General features: G+C 40.6%; 1 protein-coding gene across 2 annotated transcripts in view; it reads right to left on the bottom strand.

Annotated features, from left to right (window-relative positions):
- cntnap2a (contactin associated protein 2a) overlaps window positions 1–26254 on the bottom strand; it is a 434170-nt gene that overhangs the window by 372756 nt on the left and 35160 nt on the right. For both annotated transcript variants that reach the window (XR_006827635.1, XM_046065574.1), the window contains exon 2: window positions 22536–22605. Coding sequence is in view for 1 of the 2 variants with exons in the window: in XM_046065574.1 (XP_045921530.1) it covers window positions 22536–22605 (70 nt within the window). In the remaining variant the exon portion in view is untranslated. The remainder of the gene's footprint in view (window positions 1–22535; window positions 22606–26254) is intronic.

The raw sequence follows: 26254 nt of genomic DNA, 5'->3' as shown, positions 1-26254 counted from the left end.
GGGATATCCTGGACGAAAACCTTTTCCAGAGTGCTCTGGACCTCAGACTGGGCCGAAGGTTTACCTTCCAACAAGACAATGACCCTAAGCACACCGCTAAAATAACGAAGGAGTGGCTTCACAACAACTCCGTGGCTGTTCTTGAATGGCCCAGCCAGAGCCCTGACTTAAACCCAATTGAGCATCTCTGGAGAGACCTGAAAATGGCTGTCCACCAACGTTTACCATCCAACCTGACAGAACTGGAGAGGATCTGCAAGGAGGAATGGCAGAGGACACCCAAATCCAGATGTGAAAAACTTGTTGCATCTTTCCCAAAACGACTCATGGCTGTATTAGATCAAAAGGGTGCTTCTACTAAATACTAAGCAAAGGGTCTGAATACTTATGACCATGTGATATTTCAGTTTTTCTTTTTTAATAAATTTGCAAAAATTTCTGTTTTTTTCTGTCAAGATGGGGTGCTGAGTGTACATTACTGAGAAATAAAATGAACTTTTTTTGATTTTTGGAAAATGGCTGCAATGAAACAGAGTGAAAAATTTAAAGGGGTCTGAATACTTTCCGTACCCACTGTATATATATATATATAGTATTATATAGTTAAGTTTTTGGCACGCACTCCAAGGCTGGAGCAAATCCTGACACAGCGCTCTGTAGGAGGGCATCTGAGTGTGCCCCAGTAGGGAGTCATGAATCATCAAGACTCCTCGCTGGGGCAGGTGGAGCTGGGCTGCTGGGTTGCTGGCATTCAAGATGAGCGATGCAGAGAGTGAGGAAAAAGAGCAAGTTTATGAATGGGATGTAGCACAACAGTGAAACTGAGGCAGTGACTGGGTGGGTGAGACGGTGGTAGGAGGTAGGAAGCGAGAGGAGAGGCGGGACTTGAGTGGAAAGCATGAATGTAGAGACTTGGCTCAGTCTCATCCTTGAACTTCAGTTAAGTGAAACAGAAAGAGCAGAGAACCAGAAAATGTGTTTTTGTATGGGTAAAAACAAAACACATTAGGAGAAAAAGCACAGCAGATGTAAAACCAGAGATAACAGTAAGGTTGTTTAAAAGAGCAAATAAATGTGAACAGAAAGAGAGAGTGGACGTGATTAGGTGAAACAGAAAAAAAGAGAGCAAGAGAAAGTATGATGAATCGGAAAAACAGCAAGGTGTCCTGCAGTCTGCCATGCACATGTATCTTTACTAAACTACACACACAGGAACAGACGAACACATCACAATCACAGAAATGCTTTGTCATAGACCCCACCAAGTTGTTTGTGCAGATGTTTTCTTCTGCTTCAGTTTACAAGATATTGTATAGTATGGGAAACATGGTTTGCTTGCATGATAAATATATGCTCTAAGGAATTATTACGTAAACTGTCTTGTATGATCAGCATGTGAAAAGCAGACTACCAAAACGCTGCTGTGTTAACCGTATTATGAAAAAAAAAAAAATATTACAACCTGACTGCTCATTAAAAAAAAATCAAGCTCTTATTACTGTAAAACTATAAACAACAAACCTAAACAATTAATGTTGCTTCGCCCCTGACCCTCAACTGACTCTCTCTCACACACACAGCCACATCTAGCCAGTGGTGGGGCTAATCCATCCAACTGATCAACAAATGCAGTGCAATTAACTGTCAAGCTAATGGCTCAATTAAACAAAAACATCAAGTATAATTATTTCTTTGCCAGCTGACTCAGAGCTGCAATGGGAGCTTTTCTTTAGAATTATACTGTTGCTCCACACAGGCATTCATACAAAACAATCCCGAATAATAAGAAATGTTTTCCAGATTTTGTTTTTCACATGTAGACATGCCAGCAAAAATCAGATTGGATAAAAGGTCACAATCACGCCCTTCCATAATTTCTTATGAGAAAGGCTTTCGGAAAGTAAGAAAGAAAAAAATTTAATGTAATAGATAATAAAATCAAAAGGTGCATATTTGCAATTTGAGGGCTACTGGGACAGCAGCAAAGACCTTTTTGACCTGTGGTGAATCAACAGGGAACTCTGGCTATAATGAGGAAATTTTCTCTCTTGTAACTTTAATTTATTCCGACTTGGATTAGATGGGCAAACTATTAAAGTTCAAAGAGTTTATTTCTCTAAATAACACAGCCACATTAGCAAACCCACAAACAGCTAATAGCCTTTGGTCTGGTGATAAAAGCTGCCAATCACCTTTGGCCTGCCTGATAAAAGCTGCCAATCCCATGAGGCCCATGGTGTGAGCAAAGTTAAATGACTGGGAAAGGAAAGAGGCAAAAGGGAAACAAAGATATAGAGTATATAGTAAAAGGAGAAAAATAAAAAACTCATAAGGCAGCGAGACCTCTTTATGATTAAACAAGCTATTATTAATTTATGCTATGTTGTGGTATAAAAAGGCAAAGTAAGGATTCAGTAGCTTCAGTAATTGCCTCAATGGAATATTGTTAATTAGTGCTTCTGGTTCTCCACCCACTCAAATTACTGTGGTACTGATAAGAAATGTTTAACCTGTAACTGATACTTGTGTTTTAATTGTATTTTAAACCTGGGGTGACCCTTATCATAATCCTAGACACCATGAATTCTCACAAAATTAATTGCTGAATGCCTATTGTTAAGCTCTGCTTGAATTCATATATCAAAATAAAAATTGTTTTTTATTTTTAAAAAGAGGTTAAAGAAAAAGTTGCTATGGAAAGTCCATTCGGTTGTTTATTTGGGCATACTGAATTCCAGCAATGCAGAGCACAAAACACACTGTCACATAGATCAGCCCTCTACGCAGTAAACTACACACACATGCACGCACACACGCACACACACACACAGCTACATTAATCAGCACCGTGGTGTAAATATTGTTCCTAGGGACAGGCTGGTTATCACTCGGCAAAAGCCAGACACATTGTGTGTCTTTCAGTGTGTCTGTGTGTGCATTCTTGCTTCTGCCAAAGTGTGTGTTTTGCCAAAAATTCAATTAAGTCTGGAATCAATGAACATTTGGAAGTAGGATAAGGGAGAAGTGTAACAGTATGTGTCAGCCACTATCAGCCAAATCAAAGCCAAAGCAACATTAGTCTCTTTGACGGGTGTTCACTGTCTTTTATATGGACCCAGGCAGGTTTTAGAAGTACAGTACTGTGCAAAGGTTTGTAGCCAGGTGTGGAGAAAATGTTGTAAAGAAGGAATGCATTCACAAACACACATGTTAATAGATTATATTTATTAATTAATTAAATACAAAGTCAGTGAACAGAAGAAAAATCAAAATCGAATCAAGATTTGGTGTCATCACTCTTTGCCTTCAAAACAGCATCAATTCTTCTGAGTACACTTGCACATAGTTTTTGAAAGAACTCAGCAGGTAGGTTGCCCCAGACATCTTGGAGAACTACCCACAGTCCTTCTGTGGATTTAGGCAGCCTCAGATGCTTCTCTCTCTTCACGTATAGCGTATGAGCGAGAAAACAGCTGAAACTAACAGTACAGACAATCTGTGACTGTCTGGACAGTCTGTGAGTCCTTTCAGGTGTTCACTGACGCAGAAATACATTTTTATTATCATACTGCATTACTTAATATTGAAATGAATCCATGGCAGAAACATTTAAAGTTTTAAGTAAAGTAGCCTAATTAATGTCTGTTATTGTTATTATCACAACACATCAGTGACGTAGAAATTTGATTCATTTTAAGATTTGCTGCTATTGTCATTATTCTAATGTGTTTCATCAGGATGATTGAATAAAATATAGATTTATTGATTAGACATGTTTTTGATATTTTGGATAAATTGGTATGTTAATGGAGTAATAGGCAACTTATTTTCTTTAGAACAAACAAAATTAGTCGTTAGATTAATCGACTTGAAAAAAAATCGATATTTACAGCCCTACATCAGAGCTAGGGCTGTCGCGGGGAAGTAATTTACCCCGCGGTAATATGTTGGGGCTTAACAGCGCTGTATGCAGTATTATCGCATTTTTTATTAATGAAGTAATTTGGTGCCACATAACATAGTAAGAGTGTCTGTGGATCTCAGCTCACTGCACAGCAAGCCACAAACAGCAGCTTTATGGTCAGAGCAAGCTAGCTGCTGGGTGCTAGTCAACAAAATTGCCAAGAAAACAAATGTTTGTAGTTTGACCGTGTCTTTTTCACGTTAGTCCAACATCGCCAAGCCTGCTAGCCACTTTAGCCGCCAAATATACAGTACTGCAATACTTTAAAATAAACAGTAAAACAACACAAAACACAGCCACACAGGTCACGTACAGCCCATGGCGATCCGTCCTTGAACCGTTAAAGAGCTCGTTACGGTTGTGGAACTTTTGAAGCACTAATTTATTAATTTAACTACCACTGAAGTGTAAAATATGAACATTGCGGTTGTTGCGCTGCTTGCCATCCTCCGCGGTTGGCTTGACCAATAGCAAGGTATCTCAATTTTGCGGTTATCGCGACAGCCCTAATCAGGGCTCTGTGGGGGCCACACCATCACTTCCAGGACTCTTGTTCTTCTTTAAGCTGAGGATAATATGTAAACACTTTCACTGAATGTTTGGGGTCATTGTCCTGCTGCACAATAAATTTGGGGCCAATCAGATGCCTCCCTCATGGTATTGCATAATGGATGTACAGCATTAAGGAGACCATTGATTCTGACCAAAGCCCGAACTCAGTTAGCAGAAACGCAGCCCAAACTTGCTTGGAACCTCCACCATGCTTCACTGTCGCCACCATGACTCTCATTCTTGTACCCCTCTCTTCTTCATCTGCCTTCTGCTGCAGCCAAATATTTCACATTTTGACTCATCAGGCCAAAGCACCTGCTGACATTTTTCTGAAGTCTTCCATTAAGGCCATTTCAGATCAGACTTATCCAGACACTAGATGGGTGTACCAGGGTCCCACTGTTTTCTGCAGCTCTGATCTGATGGCACTGCTGGATATCTTCCAAAGGGAAGTAAGCATGATGTGTCTTTCATCTGCTGCAGTAAGTTTCTTCGGCAGACCACTACGTCCACGGTCCTCGACGTTTCCTGTTTCTCTGTGCTTCTTCAAAAGCACTAGAAACCCCTGTCTACCTTGAAATGTCTGTGTAGGAGAGACCTTGCTGATGCAGTGTATCTACCTTGTGTCTTGTTGCTGTGCTCCGTCTTGCCGTGGTGTATGACTTTTGACAGTAAACTGTTTTTTCTCCATCTGCCTAAAACCTTTGCACAGTACTGTATGATTTGTGATAATTCTTGCTCATGAATTGTTAACATGTGCAAGCCTGAAATCTTAGTTAGTTCTCTCAGTTGTATCTAGTTACTCATTGTGTTTTGGACCATTGCATTACTTACCACGTACCAGTTTACTTTGTAATCAGTACATTATCCACTGTTTCTTGTAACATTTATGGATGTTAACCATGCATTGTGCTGTCATTTCAGTTGGATACATCTGTAAATAAATAGCAAAAAATAATTTAAACAGTCACATATAGAACAGTGAAAGTTCTCTAGGTGTATCGCAGAGGTAAAAAATAAATAACTTTTGACTTCTAACAAACATTGTTTACATTGCATGGCTTTCAGCAAAGCATGAGGAGACAAAGAAAGTATATTTGGCAGCAACAAAAAGAGCCACTCTAAAAGTAACCACCAAATACACAAAAACACTCACAGAAGAGAATCATGAGAGACCAAAGGCAAAAGCTCTCTCTGGATTCAAAGAGCAGACTTCAATGGGCCCTCTGCACTGAGCATCTTTACCTTTCTCTTAAAGTATCTCTCCATTGTCCTCTTGTAAGTACAGGTCTCACCTGTTTTTCACTCCATTAACCATCCAGCACCTACTCCACTTCTGCATGGCCTTTCATCACAGCCCTCCACACGCCCTCCAAATCTGTCTCCCTTTCCTTCTCTCTTTTAACTGATCTTGCATTGTGCCCTCTTAAAGCATTGCGCCTCTCTGGTCTGTTCCTCATCCTCTCTCTCCTACAAGGCTCACACTGCGCTGATCCTTCCCCGCTGACTTCACCGTCAGAGCTTAAATTGGACTGCTGATGATAGCTATTCACTAAATTTCACTGCACTCCTCAGAATTCACGCTGAGACACACACACATCTGTATGCAGCGAACCTTTTACAGATTTTTCTCCTTTAAAATTATTATGGACTCTTTTGTTGCTCTAATCAAAAACATCTCATCTCATTATAGCTATATGACTCCTGCCGCCACTGCTACTACTACTTCAACACTGCTGCAAGCAATGGTTTATAAGAAACTGAACTACATTACTACATGAAGTGTGGATATGTTGCTTGGAAATGAGTCAAGTAAAAGTGAAAGTCACCTGCTTAGAGTGACTGGTATTAACTATTAAGTATACAAAATATCTTGAACAGAAATAAAATAGAGTCAAACATTTGTTCACATTTCCTTTCTTCTATCCTAAATTGACAGACTCAAGTATTTATGTTTGTTTTTCTCTTTATTTATTTTGATTTTTAATGGCTCTTAAATGTCTAGTCCTGTGGCCTTATTAAGGGCCCTAAATTATGGAAACCCCTCTTTGTTGCAATGTGCCAAGCTTCAACAATCAATATACTCCTATCAATAAAATAAAAAAAGTTAGGATTTCAATATTCCAATTCAGAATAAAGTGAAGTGTCACAGTAATCACAGATGAAACACAAAGTAGCGAAGCACATTTTTTCGACAACTGACAATGAAAGAGGGCTGGGCTGACAGACGATGCCATCGTCCATTGGCGATGGCTGACCGGCGTTGAGCCGGCATCGTGAATGTAAAACACCCGCCCCCCCCAGCATAAAAATCTCAAATGTTCACATTATATCACCGTGTGAAAGCAGGTTTTAATGACCACAAACATTCTTGTCATTGTTTTTAAGTATGCTTTGCACCTGCCTTGGAATTCTCCCCACACTCTGACACACTCACACACACCTCAGGTAAACACCCAGGCTTGCCCGTCTGCTACAGTTTCTCCATGAGCTGTATGTTTTATAAAGTCGCCTAAAAGACTGAGAACTCGTCTTTCCACATGTGATCCCTTATCACGACAGCAGGTGAGCCACACATCGGCTTATTAATGATGCAGCCTATCAAACAAATGACACCAACACCGCACCCTGTGTGTTCACCGTTGCTTTACTTGACCGTGCGTAAAATATCCACCGCGACTTGTAACAAAAGTCTACCAATTTCTTTTACCAAGTAATGTGCGAGAACGCATATAAGACGACTGCACATAAGACCCGCGCACCCGATGACATCGTCCATCCCGATGTTTCCTTTAGACATCATCCAAATTTTGTAGACATCGCCCAACCCTACAATGAAACACATTTTGCAGTCAATTTAATAAAGCAAACGCTTCCATCCGTCCATCGTCAACCACTTATCCTGTGTACAGGGTCGTGGGGGGCTGGAGCCAATACCAGCTGACTTCGGGCGAAAGGCAGGGTACACCCTGGACAGGTCGCCAGTCCATCGCAGGAGCAAACGCTGCCGTATTATTAAAATTGCTTTGTAAGTTGCTGAACATTATTTTTGGTTGTCCTTAAGTCTCTTTAATGCATCTTTGTTTAAATGTGGCACATTATACACAAGAGGCCTGTCAACATGTTCTCTCTGTCAGTGTAGAGGTTGATGCTTACACTACAAGTAGTACTATAACCCCTACCAAGACTACTACTACTGCTGCTGCCACATCAAATTCTCCAGGGCTGCTTTAGGTTGTGTATTTGACTGCTCTGACTGTATCTAACAACACGGGACTGACAGCAGCCTGCCAACAGCAAAGCATTCTCCGTAATTTGAGTGGAGTGCTACCTCCCAGAGGCCTCTCATCATTCTTCATTGTGCTGCAAAAGAAACCCGGGACGTTAAAGCACACAGACACAAGATCAGCATCAGAGTCCTAAGCTGCACAGTGTTTGGCGCTACTAAAAAGATAAAAATCATCATCATCCAGTGAAAACAATGTGACAAGTTGTTCCAAACTTTACAGTGAGAAACACAGAGTGCAAAAAGAGAAACGTCTGACGCTCCTGAACAGCTGGTGATTGTTACATATTTAGGGCCCAAGTGTGTTCATTCATCTCTTTCTCCTTTGCTCTCCAGTTTCCTCTCCTCTCTCTTCTGCTTTCTCATCCCTAACCCTCATGCCCCAGGGCTTAGCGAAGCTGGAAAAATTGATTCAAATCACAACTAAAAACGAGTGAAAACAATCAGCGCTAATAAATGCTGAGATTCAATCAAGTGGCTGTAGGAATTCAGGCGAACTCTAAGAGTTTGGACTGTTCTATTCATTTTTCTTTCTAGCTATCTACCTCCCTTTTATACAAGCTAGATTATACTGTATGTGTGGATGTACAGTACACAATGTCAAACATTTGCTCAAATTAGCATTTAACTCAGCAGCTGTTCTTTCATAGGCTGACATTTAGCAGTATGAATGAACACACCACTCAAATAGCATTACCTGCTCATACGAGTGTGCGCGCATACACACACACACACGTATGGAAGTATGTGGCGCATGGCTGCTGGAGCAAAAAAAACACTGAAAACAAAAATGCGGCGAAAAAAAAAACTGAAGGGAAGAATGAGGCGTAGAGCCTGGGGAATACGAGAATGAAACTGTAGCTAACAAACACAAATATGTTGAAATATCACAAAAGAAAGACATGTAAAGGTTAGAGAAGGACAATACGACAAAAAGGCAATCCAGCTGCTTTTCAGCCGCTTCTTGTGTTGGAAAAAGCAGATTATTTTTGGACGCTTTGATGCATCACTGTTTTGGTTGCCATGCCAAGCAGTCGAGTGCAACAGGAATACATATCTCTGACTGTAGCTCTGAGTGACAACACAAGGCTCTTGAAGTGACAGTTGCATTGTGCTTCAATCTAGGCAAAAAAAAGAAGAAAGAAATCTTTTCTGCATCTTTATCCAGCTTTACATCTTTTCCAACTTTCTCCCCCTCTTTTTTCTTTCATGTGCTTATTTCACTTGTTTCTCTTCACTTCTCCTTGTCTCCATCACACACACTCACTCACACACACACGCAATACAGAATACATTATCTGCCAATTTCCCAGTACATGGTGTGCCATGTATAAGCTGAGTCAGCAGGGCCCTCTATTTGAATGGCTTTCTGATTTCTGCTACAGTGACAATCACCCCTTGAGTATGTGTGTGAATGTATGTGTGTTTGCGTGCGCATGCTCACTCACAGGCTTGTGTGTGTAAATGGTCAGCGATAAGGCTATGCGTCATACTACTTCACGAAATAAGACCCTCAAAAGTCACTGCCCTTTCTTTTCGTTGTTGCAGAGTTTGGCAGCACAAAAGAATCCTGTGCAGGAGAAACCCAGAGGGGAAGAGAAAAAACACAACAAAAGTGTCCCTTGAATAGGGGACCATACTGAACTAAACAGCTGTGGCCCCATGCATGCCATTATAAAGAAGCTCCGCTTCGCTAGGCAATAGCGTAACTGTGATAAAACATCCGACAGTTTTTCAGCAATGGCAGGTTTCATCTTGGCTGTGGATACTATAAATCATTGAAAATGTGAGTAGTTTTGAATCGCAACACTTGTTGTATCTTGAATTTAACCACTTTGTGTCGCTGTGGCCAGATGAAAAATTGCTGCTGCAGCGAGGCTGAATGTGGAAAAAGTGACATAATGTAGAAAAAATGGGTAAGATAACAGTTGGTTCAGTTGACTTCAGACTAACAAAAAAAGAATAAAACAATAAAATCACTTTAAAAGAAAGTTATCTCAGTCGTAAATAATGAAATAAAATTGAGTTACCTTGGCTTGTGGCAGAAGGGAAGGCCCTGTTGTTATGCTAGTTATGCTGTAATACCAAGGAGGCATTACAATAAGAACTGGTTTCTACGTGCCAAGATGACGACCAATTCATTCCAATCAAATCTGTTCGTTTGTTATACAAATGTAATGTTTATTTGCACTGCTTCACAGCCATTTCTTCTGTAATTACTCTGTATGGGAAGAGGTCTTTTTTTGGTCATTTGGTCACATGGGCAATGCTATGAATGGGGCCACAGCAACTAAATCGTCACACAGCCTGGTGCTTCTCCTGGGGGCTTATGTAACACACACACACACACGGGAACACATACCTTAAACGGATGTCATGTCTCATTTCTTATTTATAACAATGAATCATTTCAGAGAAATAATATGCATATCCACACAGACATCCACACCAACACTTAAGCACATCAAACACAACTAGCTCAACTAGCTTGCTGTTAAGTCTCAGGAGAAAGAGCATGAAAAATCAAACATTTACGCAATATTTAATCAGATCCATTTAATTCAGGAAAACTGTCTGCCTCGTGTAAATCTGTTTGGACAAAGAGAAGAGAGAGGTGCGGAGAAAGGAGTGACAGAAAGACAAACATAAGGGAACACATTCAAACACACTGCATGAAGACACGCGTTCAGTTTGCATACACTAAGAGTTTGCCATGCAGGAACAAGCACGGTAGCGTAAGGAGACAGGGAAAAAACGGCAGCATGCAGGAAAAGACAGAACATGAATGAAAGAATTAATGGCAGAGCTGGATAGAGGAATAAATATGGAGGAGAAACAAATACAGAATGAAGAGCAACAGGAGATATGAGGTGACTGTACTGTAGGAGTAGTAGTTCTTGTTGACAAAGCTGTGTTCTCCTAAGCTAAGATCTAAATCATCCCGACATAAACAGCTCCAGGTTAAGGGGATTTATTCAAGATGTATTTCTTTTATATATATTTTTCCTCCTCAATCTTTTCTTATCTTTCTGCTGCTGTTTTTCTCTCACTTCTCTAACTCGCTGTTGTCTCTCTCTCTCTCTCTCTCAACACAAACACTATTTCTCTACTTCCTCCATTTCTATGTATCCCCGTCAGTCTTTCTGTGTCACTGTCACTGCAGAGTGCAATCAAATTTGATGATCCGCTTGGCGTCGACACAGCTTAGCTCTCCGTAAGCCAGGTTCCAAACGGAGCAGAGGCAGAGAGTCAACAGCCCCAGATTTAAGCTACATGCAAAAAGGCCTCCAGCAGAAATTGCGTCCATGGTTCACCTCTGAGCTTTTAGGTCACAGGTGAATTCATATTTCATGAGCCGTATCCACTGGTTGATACCAATCTGTCTCTCTCATTGGCTACATCTTTTTCTCCGTCTATTTTTTAGACATGAGACAGTCCAGACATTAGATATAGCCAGCCATTTAAGGCATAATCAACTGGCAATTTTATTTACAGCAATTATTTCCTGCAGTATTTTTCCATCATACTCTTGCTTCTCACAGACATTCTGCTACCCACATTGATTTTGTCATATTTTCAAATCTGTATTTCTGCTGAAGTCATTATTGCTCAAGTAAATGCCCTCTAAAATATTGTATGCTGTATATGCCTTTAGATCGCCTTCAGCCTTTTCCCAATTTGCTTCCTCTTTACCATTTTGTCCTTTTCTTTCCTGTCTGCATTTTCTGTGTAATCTTCTCTAGTCCCATTAGATGAATGATACGCCCACTAACGCTTCCCACTTACACACCAAAGAGAACAGAGGTTAAGACAGCAGGCCAATAAAGTGAGTCATTTAATAAATGAAAGAACAAATGTGTAACTACTGACATTTAAAATTTCCAACAACTCTGTTGGGAGATGCAACACTGAGCAACCTTTTATAATGGCTGCAACATTGTCTATGTGTGTGTAATCAAAAAAACTAAATAAAGTAAACTATATGTAAATATAATTAATTAGACCATTAAACTGCATTTACATAAACTAATGTTTCTTTTTGAGTGAGCACACACACATACAAACATGCCCACTAGATGTCCACTGATAGCAACAAAGTACCCTCTGTGCAGTGAGACTGTCCCACTTCAAGCCAAATCTCAGTGCTGAAGTCTTTACAGATGAAGATGAAAGGTATTGTCTAATCTGGCTCCAAGGCTCCTCTGCTATTGTTTTACATATTGACATGATGCCACAAACATCTGCCCCCCCCTCCCTCCCTCACTCTCTCATGCAGTTTACCATGTGCTCCATGTATCAATCCCCTGCCACTCCCTGTCTATTTCCATATTTCGTTGATCAAAAGTGTCTCGCAGGCTAAAAAAAAGGTGAAGTTGTCTCTGTAACTGCTATAGGCTATAACCTACCATGAATAAATCTAGTCTTTTTGTTGCTTTAATGGCATGCTCGTCATTATGTGAGCTAAATTATTCATGAGTTAACAGTATAACTTGCTGGTCTAGTGTGTGTGTCAGGGGGTTTTCATACCTGCCTCATTTAGTTCAGTTGAATCACATTACAGTTCATTCTTCTCCCTATGTTTTAGTCGTTTGGGCAGATGCGAATGCAGTAATTGCACTGGGGTGCGCACCAAAAGCAGACCAAACAAGCTCAAGCTTGAAGAGAGGTCCGGTTCTAAACAAACTCTGCTAAGGTTTGTTTAAGGTGCAGTGTTTCCCACAGGATTTTAAGAGACTATCGTGGGTGGGCCTTGAACCCTCTCACCGGGGGGTCGGGGAGCATGACCCCAAGCAAGAAAACTTTGTACATTTTAAAGTTAAATGCATTAATCTGGTGCAACATTAAGAGGCTATCTATAAAGAACTTGGTAAGCTTGTAAACAATGTTGTGCTGTAATAAACTATTTGATCATAAACCCACTGTATAGCTATAAATGGTGATGTAACACCAACAAAAGTCAACAAATTTAATGTTTTCCCAAAAACCCTGAACCAAAGAATAGAAGATAGAATAAGTAATTTCCCTAACATTTTATTGTTGTTTTTCTTACTTTTATTGGACACATATAATATGTTTTATATTTTCTGTGAATATAATCCAATTAATTTAAACTTATTTCCATGCTGTATAAACACCTTATTTTGAAAACCGGACATTGTATGTATCTTCGCGTTAAATTCATTAAGTCCAACCAGAGTCCAACCCAGCTTGATAAATAATGTTGTATGTGGTTCTCGTATCGCGTAACATGAAGACACAGCCTCTCTTCAAGTAGGACTCTCAAACTGCAACATTTGTCTTTGTAAAGAGAGAAACTGACAGGATAAAGTCGCTAACCTGCCTGTCAGCTCGCACTGGGCCGTTACAGTGGATTTACCATGAAGGCTTTAATACGTGTGCACTGCAAATGAAGGCTAGCTTAATCGCCTTCTCACAAACAAGTGACAGAAACAGGCCGTTAACGTTACCGTAGTTACCTCAAAAGAAAAGTGGTTGTCTTGAGTCGAAGGTCAAAGTGTCTGAGTGTGCAAGCTTACAGTAGCGAGGAGCAGCACCCACAAAACACAACATTAGAGGTCTGTAATATATTATGAGATGTAAAAATATTTTTTGGTTCATTTTGACACAATGGCGGAGCAAATTAGACTATGGCGGGCCGCTGGTCTGAATGCCCCCTCAGGCTACAATCACACTGCAGGCCTTAATGCAATGGGCAATTTATTGCCCAGATGCAATTTTTTTAATTCAATGTTCACATTATTTTTTTAATGTGGCCCATATCAGACTCCAGTGTTAACTGGCCACGGCCTGAAAGTGTCCTGCCTACGCAAAGGAATAATACAACGTCACACGCAGCACACTATCGTAGAGAAGTAAATGTGGTGGCCACAGAGGTTAGCTCATTCTTGCTTACCCTCCCAATTTCCACAGAAGACTCGTTTTTCCATTGCTGTCTCCCAGTTTCCTCCCTAGGTCACAATCATCCTGATTTCCTGTATTTCGCCTGTCCTGATTTATGACAAATGTTCACGAATTTGTGTCCTTTTCATCACATTCATTGCAGTTTCTGGCACTATACAGCGCGTATAAACCCAACAACTCTCTCTCTCTACTGTTTTGCCTCGGACAAGTAGCATGCACTTGACTTAGAATTGTGACAACTAGGGATGCACTGAAATGAAAATTCTTGGCCGCAGCCGAAACCAAATATAATAAAAAAAATTGCCAAATACCGAACACCAAACAAGTACATACACATTTTTGCAATGTTTTTTTTTCACCATTGAATAAATTAAATAGTCAAAATGTGCTGTGTATTTCTCACAGGATTTGGAGAGACTATGTATGGGGGGTGGGTCCAAGGCCCAAGAGGGTCCGGTAAAGTAAATTACATATGTCTGTTTATTTTTAATGAACACATGTAATGTTTTATACTTTCTGTTTTTATATAATCCAATTAATCTTATTTCCATACTGTATAGACAGTGGACAGTGCACTGGTCCATTTCAGTTACCATAAAGACTTGAATACGTGTGCACTCTAAATGTAGGTGCAGCTAGCTTAATCGCCTTCTCAGAAACAAGTGACATCAACACTCAAAGCGGGTCAGACCGTTGCCTCTTCTAAGAAGTCAGCCACAGATGAAATGGATGTACTAGGAGAAAATTCAGCAGAACAGTGTCTGCAAACAGTACAGCCACACACACACACACACACACCCCCCTCCACGGATCAGGCAGAATGCGTATTTTTTGCAGTGAGAGGCGTCTTTTTAAATTGTTTTCTTTTTTGTTTTCGTATTTTGGCTGCCTGCTGGCCCTGCGTTTTTGAATGAGCACTCTGAGTATCGTACGGAGTTGAAAAAAATTCAACTCGTGCCCGATGTTATTAGTGTTTTTTTATTCCCCATTGTCCAATCTAATGAATGGAGAGACGGGCAGTTGTGCTGAAGAAAGTTTACAGTTGTTTGAATTGTCTGGAGACTGCAACAAACTGTCACTGACTCATTATAAAATAAGACTTAAACCGACCATCATTAAGACGAAGCTCCTGGACCCCCTTTCTGAGAGTCTCGTGCCCACACGGATCTGGTTTCCCTGTCTTCTGCGTGTTTGTACACCTCACACACTCAAAACAGTGCCAGAACAGGCGCTCTGCGTTTGGCAGATGTTTTTAGTAACAAAAGACACAGACCTGTGAGTTGTGATCAGGTTTCTGCTAATATGAAAGTTATTAATTAGCGGCAAACCAAAGATTACAGATCGCTGGCGCTACAATCTTTGATTAGACTGACAGGACAGCTGATTCAGTGGTTGCCTAGCACATTAAAAAAACTGCAGTGCTTTGCTCTTTTCTAAATTCAACCAAAAGCCATTTCTGTGCGCCTCGCGTTTTCGAACACGCAAAGCGCTTCCTGTCTGATTGGGGCCTGAGGCTATCTTTGTCGTTTCATAGCGGTTGGCATGACCGCCACCAACTGGATTAAATAGTGCAAAATATTTAGAGGTGTCCACCAAAAGTGACTCCATTCACAACTTTTTTTCCCATTTTTGTGACTACAGCAGCATTCTCGCGACCCCCCTGGAACCAGGAACCGACCCCCTGGTTAAGAACCACTGCTCTAGAGTGACGTCAAAGTCGCGTGAATTCCGATCTAACTGTCCAGACTGAGGCTGCATTTCCAAAAATTCTATCACATTGTATCTGATTTGGACCACATATGAAAGAGGGACAAATCCAAACTGGAAAGGATCAGATTCCGTGTGACCTAGGCTGTTCACTGAAAAAATCCGATCTGAGTCACATATGAGCAAAAAAAACAAAACAGATTTGGGTCACTTCAGCCTGCAGTCTGACCACAGCCTCTAAGAAAAATAACATTTCTATGCAGTAAAAGTTAGAGAAAAACCAAACAGTCATTCTATTTGCATTCTGTAAGCACTACTTTGTGCAACTTTCAATTGGTACTCGCCCATTGAACCTCAATATGTAATTTTAATTCACCCACAGAAAATGATGTCAAACTATGAATAAGAAGAGCTGATGTGTAATGCATCACAAGCTCTTAGGTGTCAAACCACGAGCTAATGAGCTGCTAGTTTTGAAAGTCTGTCGATATATATAAATTTACCGATACAGTACACTGGTGCTCCCAGTTTAACCTTGCATTTGGTAGAAGTACAAAGGAGTTTCTCATTTTTAATGTTCAGCAATTGTTAATGCCAGAAAGTGTTTGTCAGCTACCAACAGGAGAATTTTCTGATCCAGCCTATGAAAGCTCTCCTGATGTAACCGCCAGTCACATCAGCAGTCAGACCTTAGTCAGGTGTCACCAAATCCACCAAAATATACTATATTGAAGATTAATAACAATTTAATCTCAATTCCCCCCTCATTATCTTAGTTTCTCTGTATGTCTTTCTCTCCTGTCACTCTAACGTTCATTCACCCTCTCTCATGTGTAACATTCTTCTTTTTGCTCTCTATCAACTGTCCTGTCTGCCTGACTGTCAAATGTTTCTTTCCAAATTCAATTCCTCTTGTACATTCAGGTCATTGACTTTCTGAGGTGAGAACCTTTTGGCCTTTCGCACACTAGCCACTGAAGTTCAAAGCTGCAGGTCGAGACGGGCAGCCCGGGCTGGACTCGGGGAAATGAAATGGTCATTTCAATGCTCACCTTGGCCAATTAAACGCACACAAAGTTTGCACACTGGTATTGAAAATTCATAGCACGTGCATACTAATGCACAAGTGGGGATGTGCATGCAAGCACACACACACACGCACACACAGTCTTTTCTGTACAGTGTATATTAGATTGTCTGCTCCAGTTTTCATTATAATGGTGATTTCATACCATACAGCTTTTAGTCTTCATTTGTGATGCAGGGTTTGCACAGGTGTGGACCACATGTGCAGATGTGTGAAAGAGAGATACCATATCATATCATTATCCTGGCTTTTAAAGCATGCAGTCATGCCCTCAAGGGAAAATATAGGCTGTTCTATCGATCTTAACTCCACAACCTCCTGACTGCCTGGTTCACCTGTACATGTCTACCCACACAAAGAGGGAGGCTTTGTGTTTTCTTCGACGCAACCTAACAAACTAAGGGCTCTGCAGTAACCATAATAAAGAAACCTTTAAAAGGGGGAAAAACTCCATGCAATCCATGGTCATCGATTTCACAGCAGTTAAGTGCACTATGTCGAATAAAACATAATATACCATCTATAATTCAAAATAGATCCTCTTGGGGATGATATGGGTGACAGCAGCAGTAAAGCAAGCATGAAAGACATGGAACTATGTGTTGAAATTGTTCTTAAAAATAATGCAAGAGGTTTCCCTATACTAAAAGTATCCAGGAAAGGTGAGCATATAACACATATTTTTGGGTGAAATTATGTTCAAAGCACCAAAAGCAATAAGTGATAATGAATCTGCTGCAGATTACTTTTGTTAACATTACTTGTGTCACTGTCTAAAATTACTTTATCAGGATTCTGGCTACTGAAGTTGAACAGGAGGCTATTACAACACACAGTTGGACAGCAACAGTGGCACCTGTGATCTCAACAGGGTGTGCACAAATCTGGGAATATGTGTGAGAGTGCTCGTGTGTCTGTGTGTGTGTGTGTGTGTGTGTATGTGTGTGTGCTCGTGTGTCTGTGTTTGTAACTTAACACGCAGGCACAAAAACTGTACTGAAAAAATAAAACAAGACAGAGTCAAGGTAAGTCTGCACAACACCATCTGAAATGTGATAACTCATCAGTGCTTATTGACCAACATGATTCACTTCCTGTAACAGATCCAACAGCATGAGGCACATCACTATGAGAGCAATAGTGTTCCACTCAGAGGAAGCAGAAAGTGCTGACTCAAGTCAGAAGGCTTCACATACAGTAGGAAAAAGGGATAAAGACATAGAGTGCGAGGAAAAGGAAGGAACAGAGTAGTGAAGTGATGAGTTAAAAGGATGGAGACAGACAGAGGCAGGAGTGGAGGATGAGAGGAGGGATAAGGGGACATATTGGAGACAGAGGAAGGAAATCGGTAAGGAAATCTGATGCCAGGAGCAGAAATCTGCCGTCCACAGACTGTCATGTTTTAAAATGTTCTCCTCAGAAACACATGTAATTTTCACCAATATGTAAACATACACATCAGATGCTTTCTCAAAGCACATGCACAGTCCTTGAAGCTCATTAACACATGCATGCAAACGTACACCCTTACAAAAAGGCAGGTTCTTCTCTGTGACTACTTGTTTGTGCTTGTGTAAGCGCAACTTGACCTGCTGCAATTCATGGTAATGTTTTCTCTCTAAATAAATCATTGCTCATAGATGAAATGTAAACAGTGTGGCTGTCCTTAACAAAATGTCCCATTACTTCCAGTGATGGTCTGTAAGGTGTTCAAGTTAGTAAAGGGATTGCTTGTAGAGAATTATTTATAAAATCTAAGGCAAACATAAGTTTAAGCATCCCTCTGTGAAAGGAGATATTTCTTAGCATCTGCTCATTTGTTAATGGTAAAGATAAATGTTAATCATTGCTGTCATAATGACACTGACATTATTGTCTGTTGGTAGAATGAAAACGGGGGCAATGTCACTATGGAACCAGTCAAGTATTGTCCATTTCAAAATATATGCAATTTTAAAGGAGGGAACACACTGTGTAGAAGAGTAAAAAATGTTTGCAAGAAGCTAGCATTGTCGTGCTCTGCAAATTGTTTGCTGGCGAGCACCGGCAAAGAAAGTTCAAGATGCATTTGGCCCAATAAAATAGCCCATAATTGTGCTTATCGCTGTATGTTTATAAGCTGTTGTCTTATAAAGGCATGTGTTCACTCGCATGGACTTCAAGCTGTAAAAAACCTGGTAAACCTTGGCCTATTACGTAAGAAGTTGCGGACATTGGATATTTAGCAAGGCGGGGCAGGTAAAATGACACTGAATCTGAGAGCAGATGTTGGTTTCGACCGTTTGATAGGCTACATCATTAACCCTAACCCCAATTAAACCATTTAACCAATTAAATATCTTTCAAGTGTATTACTGGTCTCCAACACACAGCCTAACTACCTAACATTACCATTATGTGAACAAGGTTTACTATTTAGAATGAACACTAATATCTAATATGACCACCAGGGGGGAAAAATAGTTAAGACGACAAGACAAGGCAGGCTCCTCCTATAGTTCACTGATTTATTATTGCACTTAACGTGTTTCCTAACACAACTAAAAGAGCGTTCTCTTAGCCAGCATCACCCATGAGACCTCAAAACCAAGAATGCAAAGAATAGAGATGCTGCTCCAAGATAACAGCCAGGCTTTATCACCCAAAACAATAAGCTCACAATCTGATTTATTACCAAGTAGGATTTAACTTTAACATTTTGTTCCAAAAAGAAGGAAATTAAAAGCAAGTACTTTAACCACAACTGTAACGTTACACTAAGAATGTAATGACTATTTGGAATAATAAAGCAACAGTCCCTTTTCATACTTCTTCTTTAGTTTATTTTTCCAAAGTGCTTATAAGTTTTATAAGTGGAGAATGTTCTGTAGGCTACATCACGAGCCAGATGTTTCTTGATTTACTTTAAAATGTTAAACCATTACTTAGATTGTAAAGACAGAATAACAGAGGTACAAACATTGAAACTATCTTACAGTTGTGGCCTTTCCTCTGTTTTCTCACCCCAAAACTTCTCAAAAGTGTATTTAGTGATGAAATAGAGTACAAAAAAAACATTCTGCTGTTAACCTCTTTCTCTGCTTCTTTCCGCTTCTCGCACGAATGCTTCTTCTTTGTGAGTAGTCTTACAGTCAAGCAGTCATGGCAGACAAAAGAAGCAATACTGCCCCCAGCACTTCACACTTGCAGTTAGAAATGAACAACCAGAAATGTTCTCAATGAGAAGATTGCTATCTCTCCCTTAAACGGTATATTTGTATTTGACCCGTCAACAATGGAATTTCACACCGACCGATTTGTATAGTCGACGTTGTCGATTACGTCGACTCATCGTTGCAGCCCTAATGTACAACAGAAACAAATATGTGAAGTAATTTATGATTTGGTTAATTTATTATTAATACAATCCTATAAAATCCAACTCTGTACCTTACCTTTCTTAATCATATCGCACTGAATCGCATTGTGTTAAAATTGTGTCTAATTGCAACAGGGGTGATCCATATTATACAGCATTGGTAGATGCTTCAAATCATCATTGAATTCGCCTCCTTCAGTTCTCTTCACATTCACAGACTTCAAAGACAGATAAGACGGAGGTGTTACGAAAAAAAGTACCTGGTAGCAGGTACAAGTAAAACAACTTCTACACAAATGAAAACCAAAAAAAGGCGAGTACAGTCGAGGTGAGTCGAGCTGGTACCGTGCAGTGGAAAAGGGGCTTTACCGTCTCTCTCTCCCTGTATGTCCGCTTCAGTGACTTTCTCCATCAGTGGTAGGCTAGGCTGTATGAAGTCACTGAAAAGAAACTGAACTTTTCTTCTGGACTTTTCCTCACGTGATTCCGTTCACAGCAGCTGCACGTTGAGGAGTGGTGTTGACAACGTAGCCTATCAAAACAAAACCAACGTGGTAGCTAATGAATAACATCTGACTGGTGTGTTCACCGTGTTGCGACTTGTAACGTAATCACTGGTGTGTTCACCGTGTTGCGACTTGTAACGTAATCACCCTAACCTGGGCGGCCCGCCGAAGCAAAGTGTATGTGTGGGAAACACTGACTGAATCGTTGCTTTTCTTTTTACAAGCCAGGTCTCAGTGTCGACAAGCACTGTGTCTCTCTCCATCCTGTTAGAGACTTTGTGCACTTTGAGTAGACGGCTGTGTGCAGACACAGAGGAAGGGGCAGGTCTACACAGTGAGGGAGAGAGAGGAGCAAACACTGGCAGGACTTTACGGGAACATATTAATTAACTCAATATCAAACTATATCGGTATAAACGGTAAATCTCTTGAAATTATTTCGGTATACCTCATTTACCTCTTATACCCCTTATACCTCTTCTACCTCATATACCGATGTACCGCCCAGCCTAACCTAGCTTCTACTCCTTGTGAAACCTACATATATCTTTTGCCTTTGTCAAAACACGCAACAAGAAAAGCATAATTTGGTGTAATGTAAATCTATGACATCACTCATCTTGAACAGAAACACATTTATTTACATTGTTCACCCAATATTCTTATTGTTAATTGGTGTTTCCAGTGTGACTGCAACACCTGAAATGTTTCATCACGTCTACCTTTCAGAAACCGTAGTGTGAAATATGGGAAAATATTACAACACAAGTATAAAAGTATCATAACCAGTACATGTCGCCAAAGATCAAAGGGTGGCCTAAAGATGGTTTCAGAAAAATACAAGTGATCCTTTACCTAAGAGGTTACCTGGATATACAACAAATAAATGTCTCAGCATTCTCAACAGTACAAGAACAAATGACTGCTTAAAGCTCAGTGCAGAAACTCTGGGAAGTGATAAGCTGTTGCTCAAAACACCTCTTTGTTGCATCAGGACATTCTGAGGTGAGAACGAAAACGTCAGAAATATCAACTTAAAACATGACAATGTTTTTGTGCAGTTTGTTAAGAGACTTGGGATAACAGCCAAAAGTTTCACAGTCAATCTATACTGATCTATACTGTCTTGCATATCAACTTCTTCCATCACCCTTTCTCTCATCTCCTGCCTTGCCTACAACTCTAGTCACAGGCAGCCATTAACCAAACTTCGTTCAAATTTTCGTTCAGCCTACTCAATCTTAAAATGTCACAATACCCTGTATTCACATGAGTCTTGTTGCTTGACTTTTTCGGTTTACTGTGTTTTTCTACCAGATATTATTTTGCCTTTCACAGACCAATATCACACTTCTCTTGGATATTTACAAAAAAAAACCTTGACTATTCTCACTCTGCATGCCAGACTTGGTACCACTTTGGCTGTAAATTCTACTGTAGTGTCATATTCTGCATAACTGTTTGATGGGCAGAGATACAACTATTTAATACATTAAACTAAAAAGGAAGTCAAGTTTGTCCAAGCTTAGGGCTTGCTTTGTTCACACTACAGGGTGTGGGCACAATTAGACTTTCAAATCTTAGTTTAAATTTTTTCCAAGCTTTTGCATCTTAGTTTTAACATGACAACTTTTGACTGTGCATTTACATCACACTAGACAACATCCTCATACTTCATCCACTTCTCTGCTCGAAGGTCTCACCTCCACCCTTGCATCCCTCTCATCGGGCTCCTTCAGACTATGCCCCAGAGGGCTGCAGGAGACATTTTTGTCCTTCGTTTGACACATTGTGCTCCAGTGATTTATACCTCTGCACCTCTACCTCTCTCTTTCTCTCTCCCCCTCTGTGTCTTTCTGTCCCATTCACTTCTACCTCATTGTAGCTCTTGCTCATTGTCCATTTCTTTCTGCCTCTACACACAAACGCCTGCAAGCACACTGACACAAGAACACATGCGCATACACACAAAGAAAACAGCCCAGAGCCTCGCTTAGTGTAGGGGAGAGGTCTCTAATCCTGTCCCAGGGAGAGTGGGCCTGCTGGGGGATTAGAGTAGGGCTGTGGGTGGCGGGTGGCTCAAAAGATGGAGGGCATCGAAGGGTGGAGAGCTAGAGAGAGGGTGTGAGAATTATGTGTGATGCGGGTAAAACCTGCGGTGGCGGTCGATCTGAATGAGTCAATGCGTGTCATCCAAACTGACTTTGCAGCCTTCTTCCCGACCTGAGGGGAACATAGATCATAGACTACTTAGCTTTTGTGAAGAGGCGTTTCAGTTAATAATAATAAACATTTATGACATGTCTCATGATACTCTCTGATAAGAAAGTCAAAGAGAGTGTGACACAGAGTTGTCGGCAAGTGAGATGGAGCGTGCATGCTGGCATGAGAGACTTAACTTTAATTAATGTGTAATTCAGTTGTTAGCAGTAATGTGTACAGGCCTACAGTTGCATGTTAGAGTAAATTTACATTTAAGGCATTTAGCAGACGCTTTTGTCCAAAGCAACACGGTGCGTACGTACAAAACAGGGCTGGAAACGTGTGTACGCCACTTCCCAAGCAAAGGTTGTGATCTATAAAAAACAAACTTGACGAGAGAATGTGCGGCCCTGTAAGAAAACTCTGAACCATGCACATAAAGAGGAGAAAAGAGAAACAGCAACTCACATGGCAGACGGATGAAACAGTTTGAAATGAATAGGCCTACTATTGTGTAAATAAAATCAAAACATTACCTCTGAGTATTGTAGGCTTAAAATAGGGTTGGGCCGATTGGACGATGGCATCGTGATTGTAAAACCTCGCCCCCCCAGCAAAAAATAATCTCAGATTTTCACATTATACCACCCTGTGAAAGCAGGTTTTAATGACCACGAATATTCTTATTATTGTTTTTAAGTAGCCTTGATCTTCCTTGAAGTGGGCAAAAAAAAACATTATCTAAGATCATTTGCAGCGCATACAAAAACCACCAGATTTAGGATAATAAACAAAAAGGGGAGCTATTTTTGCAAAAGAACGCCTCAAATATGTTGCACAGTTTAATCAGAAATCATATTAGTTAATACTTGCATGCAGACCATTTTATTGTCATAAATAAGGTGAACAGGAGGACAAATAACATTTAAATTGATGCCGTTTTCAATGCATCAGTCGAGCAAATACGAGTGCACAGTTTTATGTAACCTATTGTTATCACATGTTCGTTGCCTTATCGAACCAAACGAGTCATATTTCTTTTAACTCATCGGCAGCCTCATTAAGTGAGTGGACTATTTGTGTAGCCTAAATAAATGTTTAAACACAAGCGGAATGCATTTGGTTTACTCTCTTTTAAAATGGGGGAATCCAGATTAGTACCGGGGTCATCCCGTCTTGCGTGTGTGTGTCCCCCTCCAGCCAGCAACATCACTACTCAGAGGAAGGCCCCTTCCTGCAGATCGGTTATAAAGGGGTGGAGCTCTGGTGCGTTGTGTGAAAGTGCGCTTTTTACCCACCAAACATCAGCTTCACCAAAATGAAGGAAGGCCCCTTCCTGCAGATTGGTTATAAAGGGGTGGAGCTCTGGTGCGTTGTGTGAAAGTGCGCTTTTTACCCACCAAACAACATCAGCTTCACCAAAAGGAATGTCAGTGTCACACGGAGTTAAATTTCGTTTGCTAGCTTTTCTGTCAGAATTTTCCTTCTTTTCTTTCTGCAGTCATTATTAATATTAATGAGGGGCGTCACTGACCATTTATAGGCAACTATGGGCATTTGAAGGGTCGGACATAGAGCTCCCTCACATGCGCCACATTTCAGGTTGATTGTAATTTATGAAGGGAACTTGGTAACAAATGTGCGTATGCACGGTTTTATCTGAATATTTTTTGGCGTACACCATTTTTTGCCTTTGGGAGTACGTACACTTTTAGTGAGGATTCTACGCACAGTTTTATAAATGAGACCCCACCTGAACACTGAACAAGTGAGTCTTGAGTCTCTTTAGGCTGGTGGGCGACTGCTGTCCTGACATTGGCCAGGTGCTCGTTCCACCAGTGCTGCACGAGACAAGAGACGAGTTACGTCTTTGCTGAGTGACTTTTGCTTGTTCTGAGTGATGGCAGGACCAGCCGGCCAGCAGAGGTACTTAAACAGAGCGCTCAAGCTGGGGAATAATGTCTGAGTAACGCCTGGAGGTAGGTCGGGGAAGTTCCACTGACAGCCTTGTAGGCTAGTACCATTGTGTTAAATCTAATGCGAGCTACTACAGGAAGCCAGCGGAGGACATGGAAGATTGAACACGAGGCATGCTGCAGCATTCTGTATACATTGCTGTTAGGGTTTTGGTTTTGTCTTTCGGTTTCCCTATTTTAATCTTTTTCATGCCCCAAGTTTGTTGTTGTTTAAATTCACTTACTGTCTCTGTGTTCCCGTTCTGTTTACCTTGTCAATTTCATCCTTGTGTGTTGTCATGTTTTACTTTCTATTTTACTTTACTGTTTACTTTACGGATATCATCTGTCTCCGAGTTCTTTGTTTAGCTTTATTTCCTGTCTTTGTCTGTCCTAATTACCTGATGTGTGCCCCTGTATTTAATTTGCTCAGTTCTGTTCAGTCTTGTCCTCATCATAAGTTGAGTTTTCTGTCCGTACTCTGTGTGCATCCTTTAAATGTTTACTTCTACTACTAAATCTGGTTTCTGTCCAAGTAAATATAATATTAGGTTTCATTTTCTACTTTTTCCACCTCCTCCTTCCTGTTGGCAAATCTCCCACGCCTGCACTACTTTGTGACAGGAAACAGCATGTGTGCCAGCCTTCCCTTTGATTTAGAACATCAGGAGCAGTTTCACCGTGCCGCCAAACACACTAGAGTCTGAACGGCATTCAAAGGAAGGCCACCGTCATATGCTGCTTTCCTTACATGACTGTTACACATTCAGACATCTGTGCTACGTACGTACACACACACACACACACACACACACACACAAAAACACAAGCATATATGCATGTGTGACTACAAAGTAAAACTGAAAACAGAGTTGGAATGGATACTTCCATGGTTTCTGTCAGAATATTCACACACACACACAGAGTTCCCTGAAGCTGTTTCTTATGATTGAGATGACTCGCACAAACTTGCACTTTGCATGTGTCGTACCCCCAATTACGGCTCCCAATGACAACAGTCAGCCTCATCTAAAAAAAATGTTCTCATGCTCAGATTTGATGCTTGGGGCCAAATTCAAGCCAAAGTTGTGGCTTATGAAAAATGTATAATGATGCCAAAAAGTGTTCTGGATTTATTTTCCACAATTTTATGTGAAGCATCAAGATAAATAAATATCATGCTATCATTACCCCGGTAAAAAAGCCGTTATAATATGTATTCATTAACATCAAAATCAAGGATAATGATACCAAATTGTTATAGGCCCCAGTGGGCTGTTCCTTTTACTGCTTTTGCATGTGTTTCCATGTGCACATACTTAAATGTGCCCCGATTTAACTTATTATGCTCATTTTCAGGTTCATAAATTTATTAGGGTTTGTCCTAGGAAAAGTTTACATGGTATATTTAAAAACAAAAAAAAAAAAACACAACATGTTGGTCATTGTGCACAGTGCATAGTGTTAAACACTTTGTTTTAGCTACAGAGTGAAGAATCTCACTTCTATGCGATCTTTGTTGGGAGTTGCACATGTGCAGTACCTAGGTAAGGACTAGCAGGTGGACATATTGTCATTTTGTGTGCTGCAGCTCAGTGTGTTCCTCCACCAGTGTTTTTGAGAACAAGCCACACTAGACGCTAGGCGAGCAATATGACGCGTGTACCAAAGTGACACAGATATGTTATGGAAGTAAATGCTGGACTACAATCGAT

Source organism: Micropterus dolomieu, linkage group LG01 (assembly GCF_021292245.1).
Source record: "Micropterus dolomieu isolate WLL.071019.BEF.003 ecotype Adirondacks linkage group LG01, ASM2129224v1, whole genome shotgun sequence".
Lineage (NCBI taxonomy): Eukaryota > Metazoa > Chordata > Actinopteri > Centrarchiformes > Centrarchidae > Micropterus > Micropterus dolomieu.
This window is presented reverse-complemented; position numbering and strand designations above follow the sequence as displayed.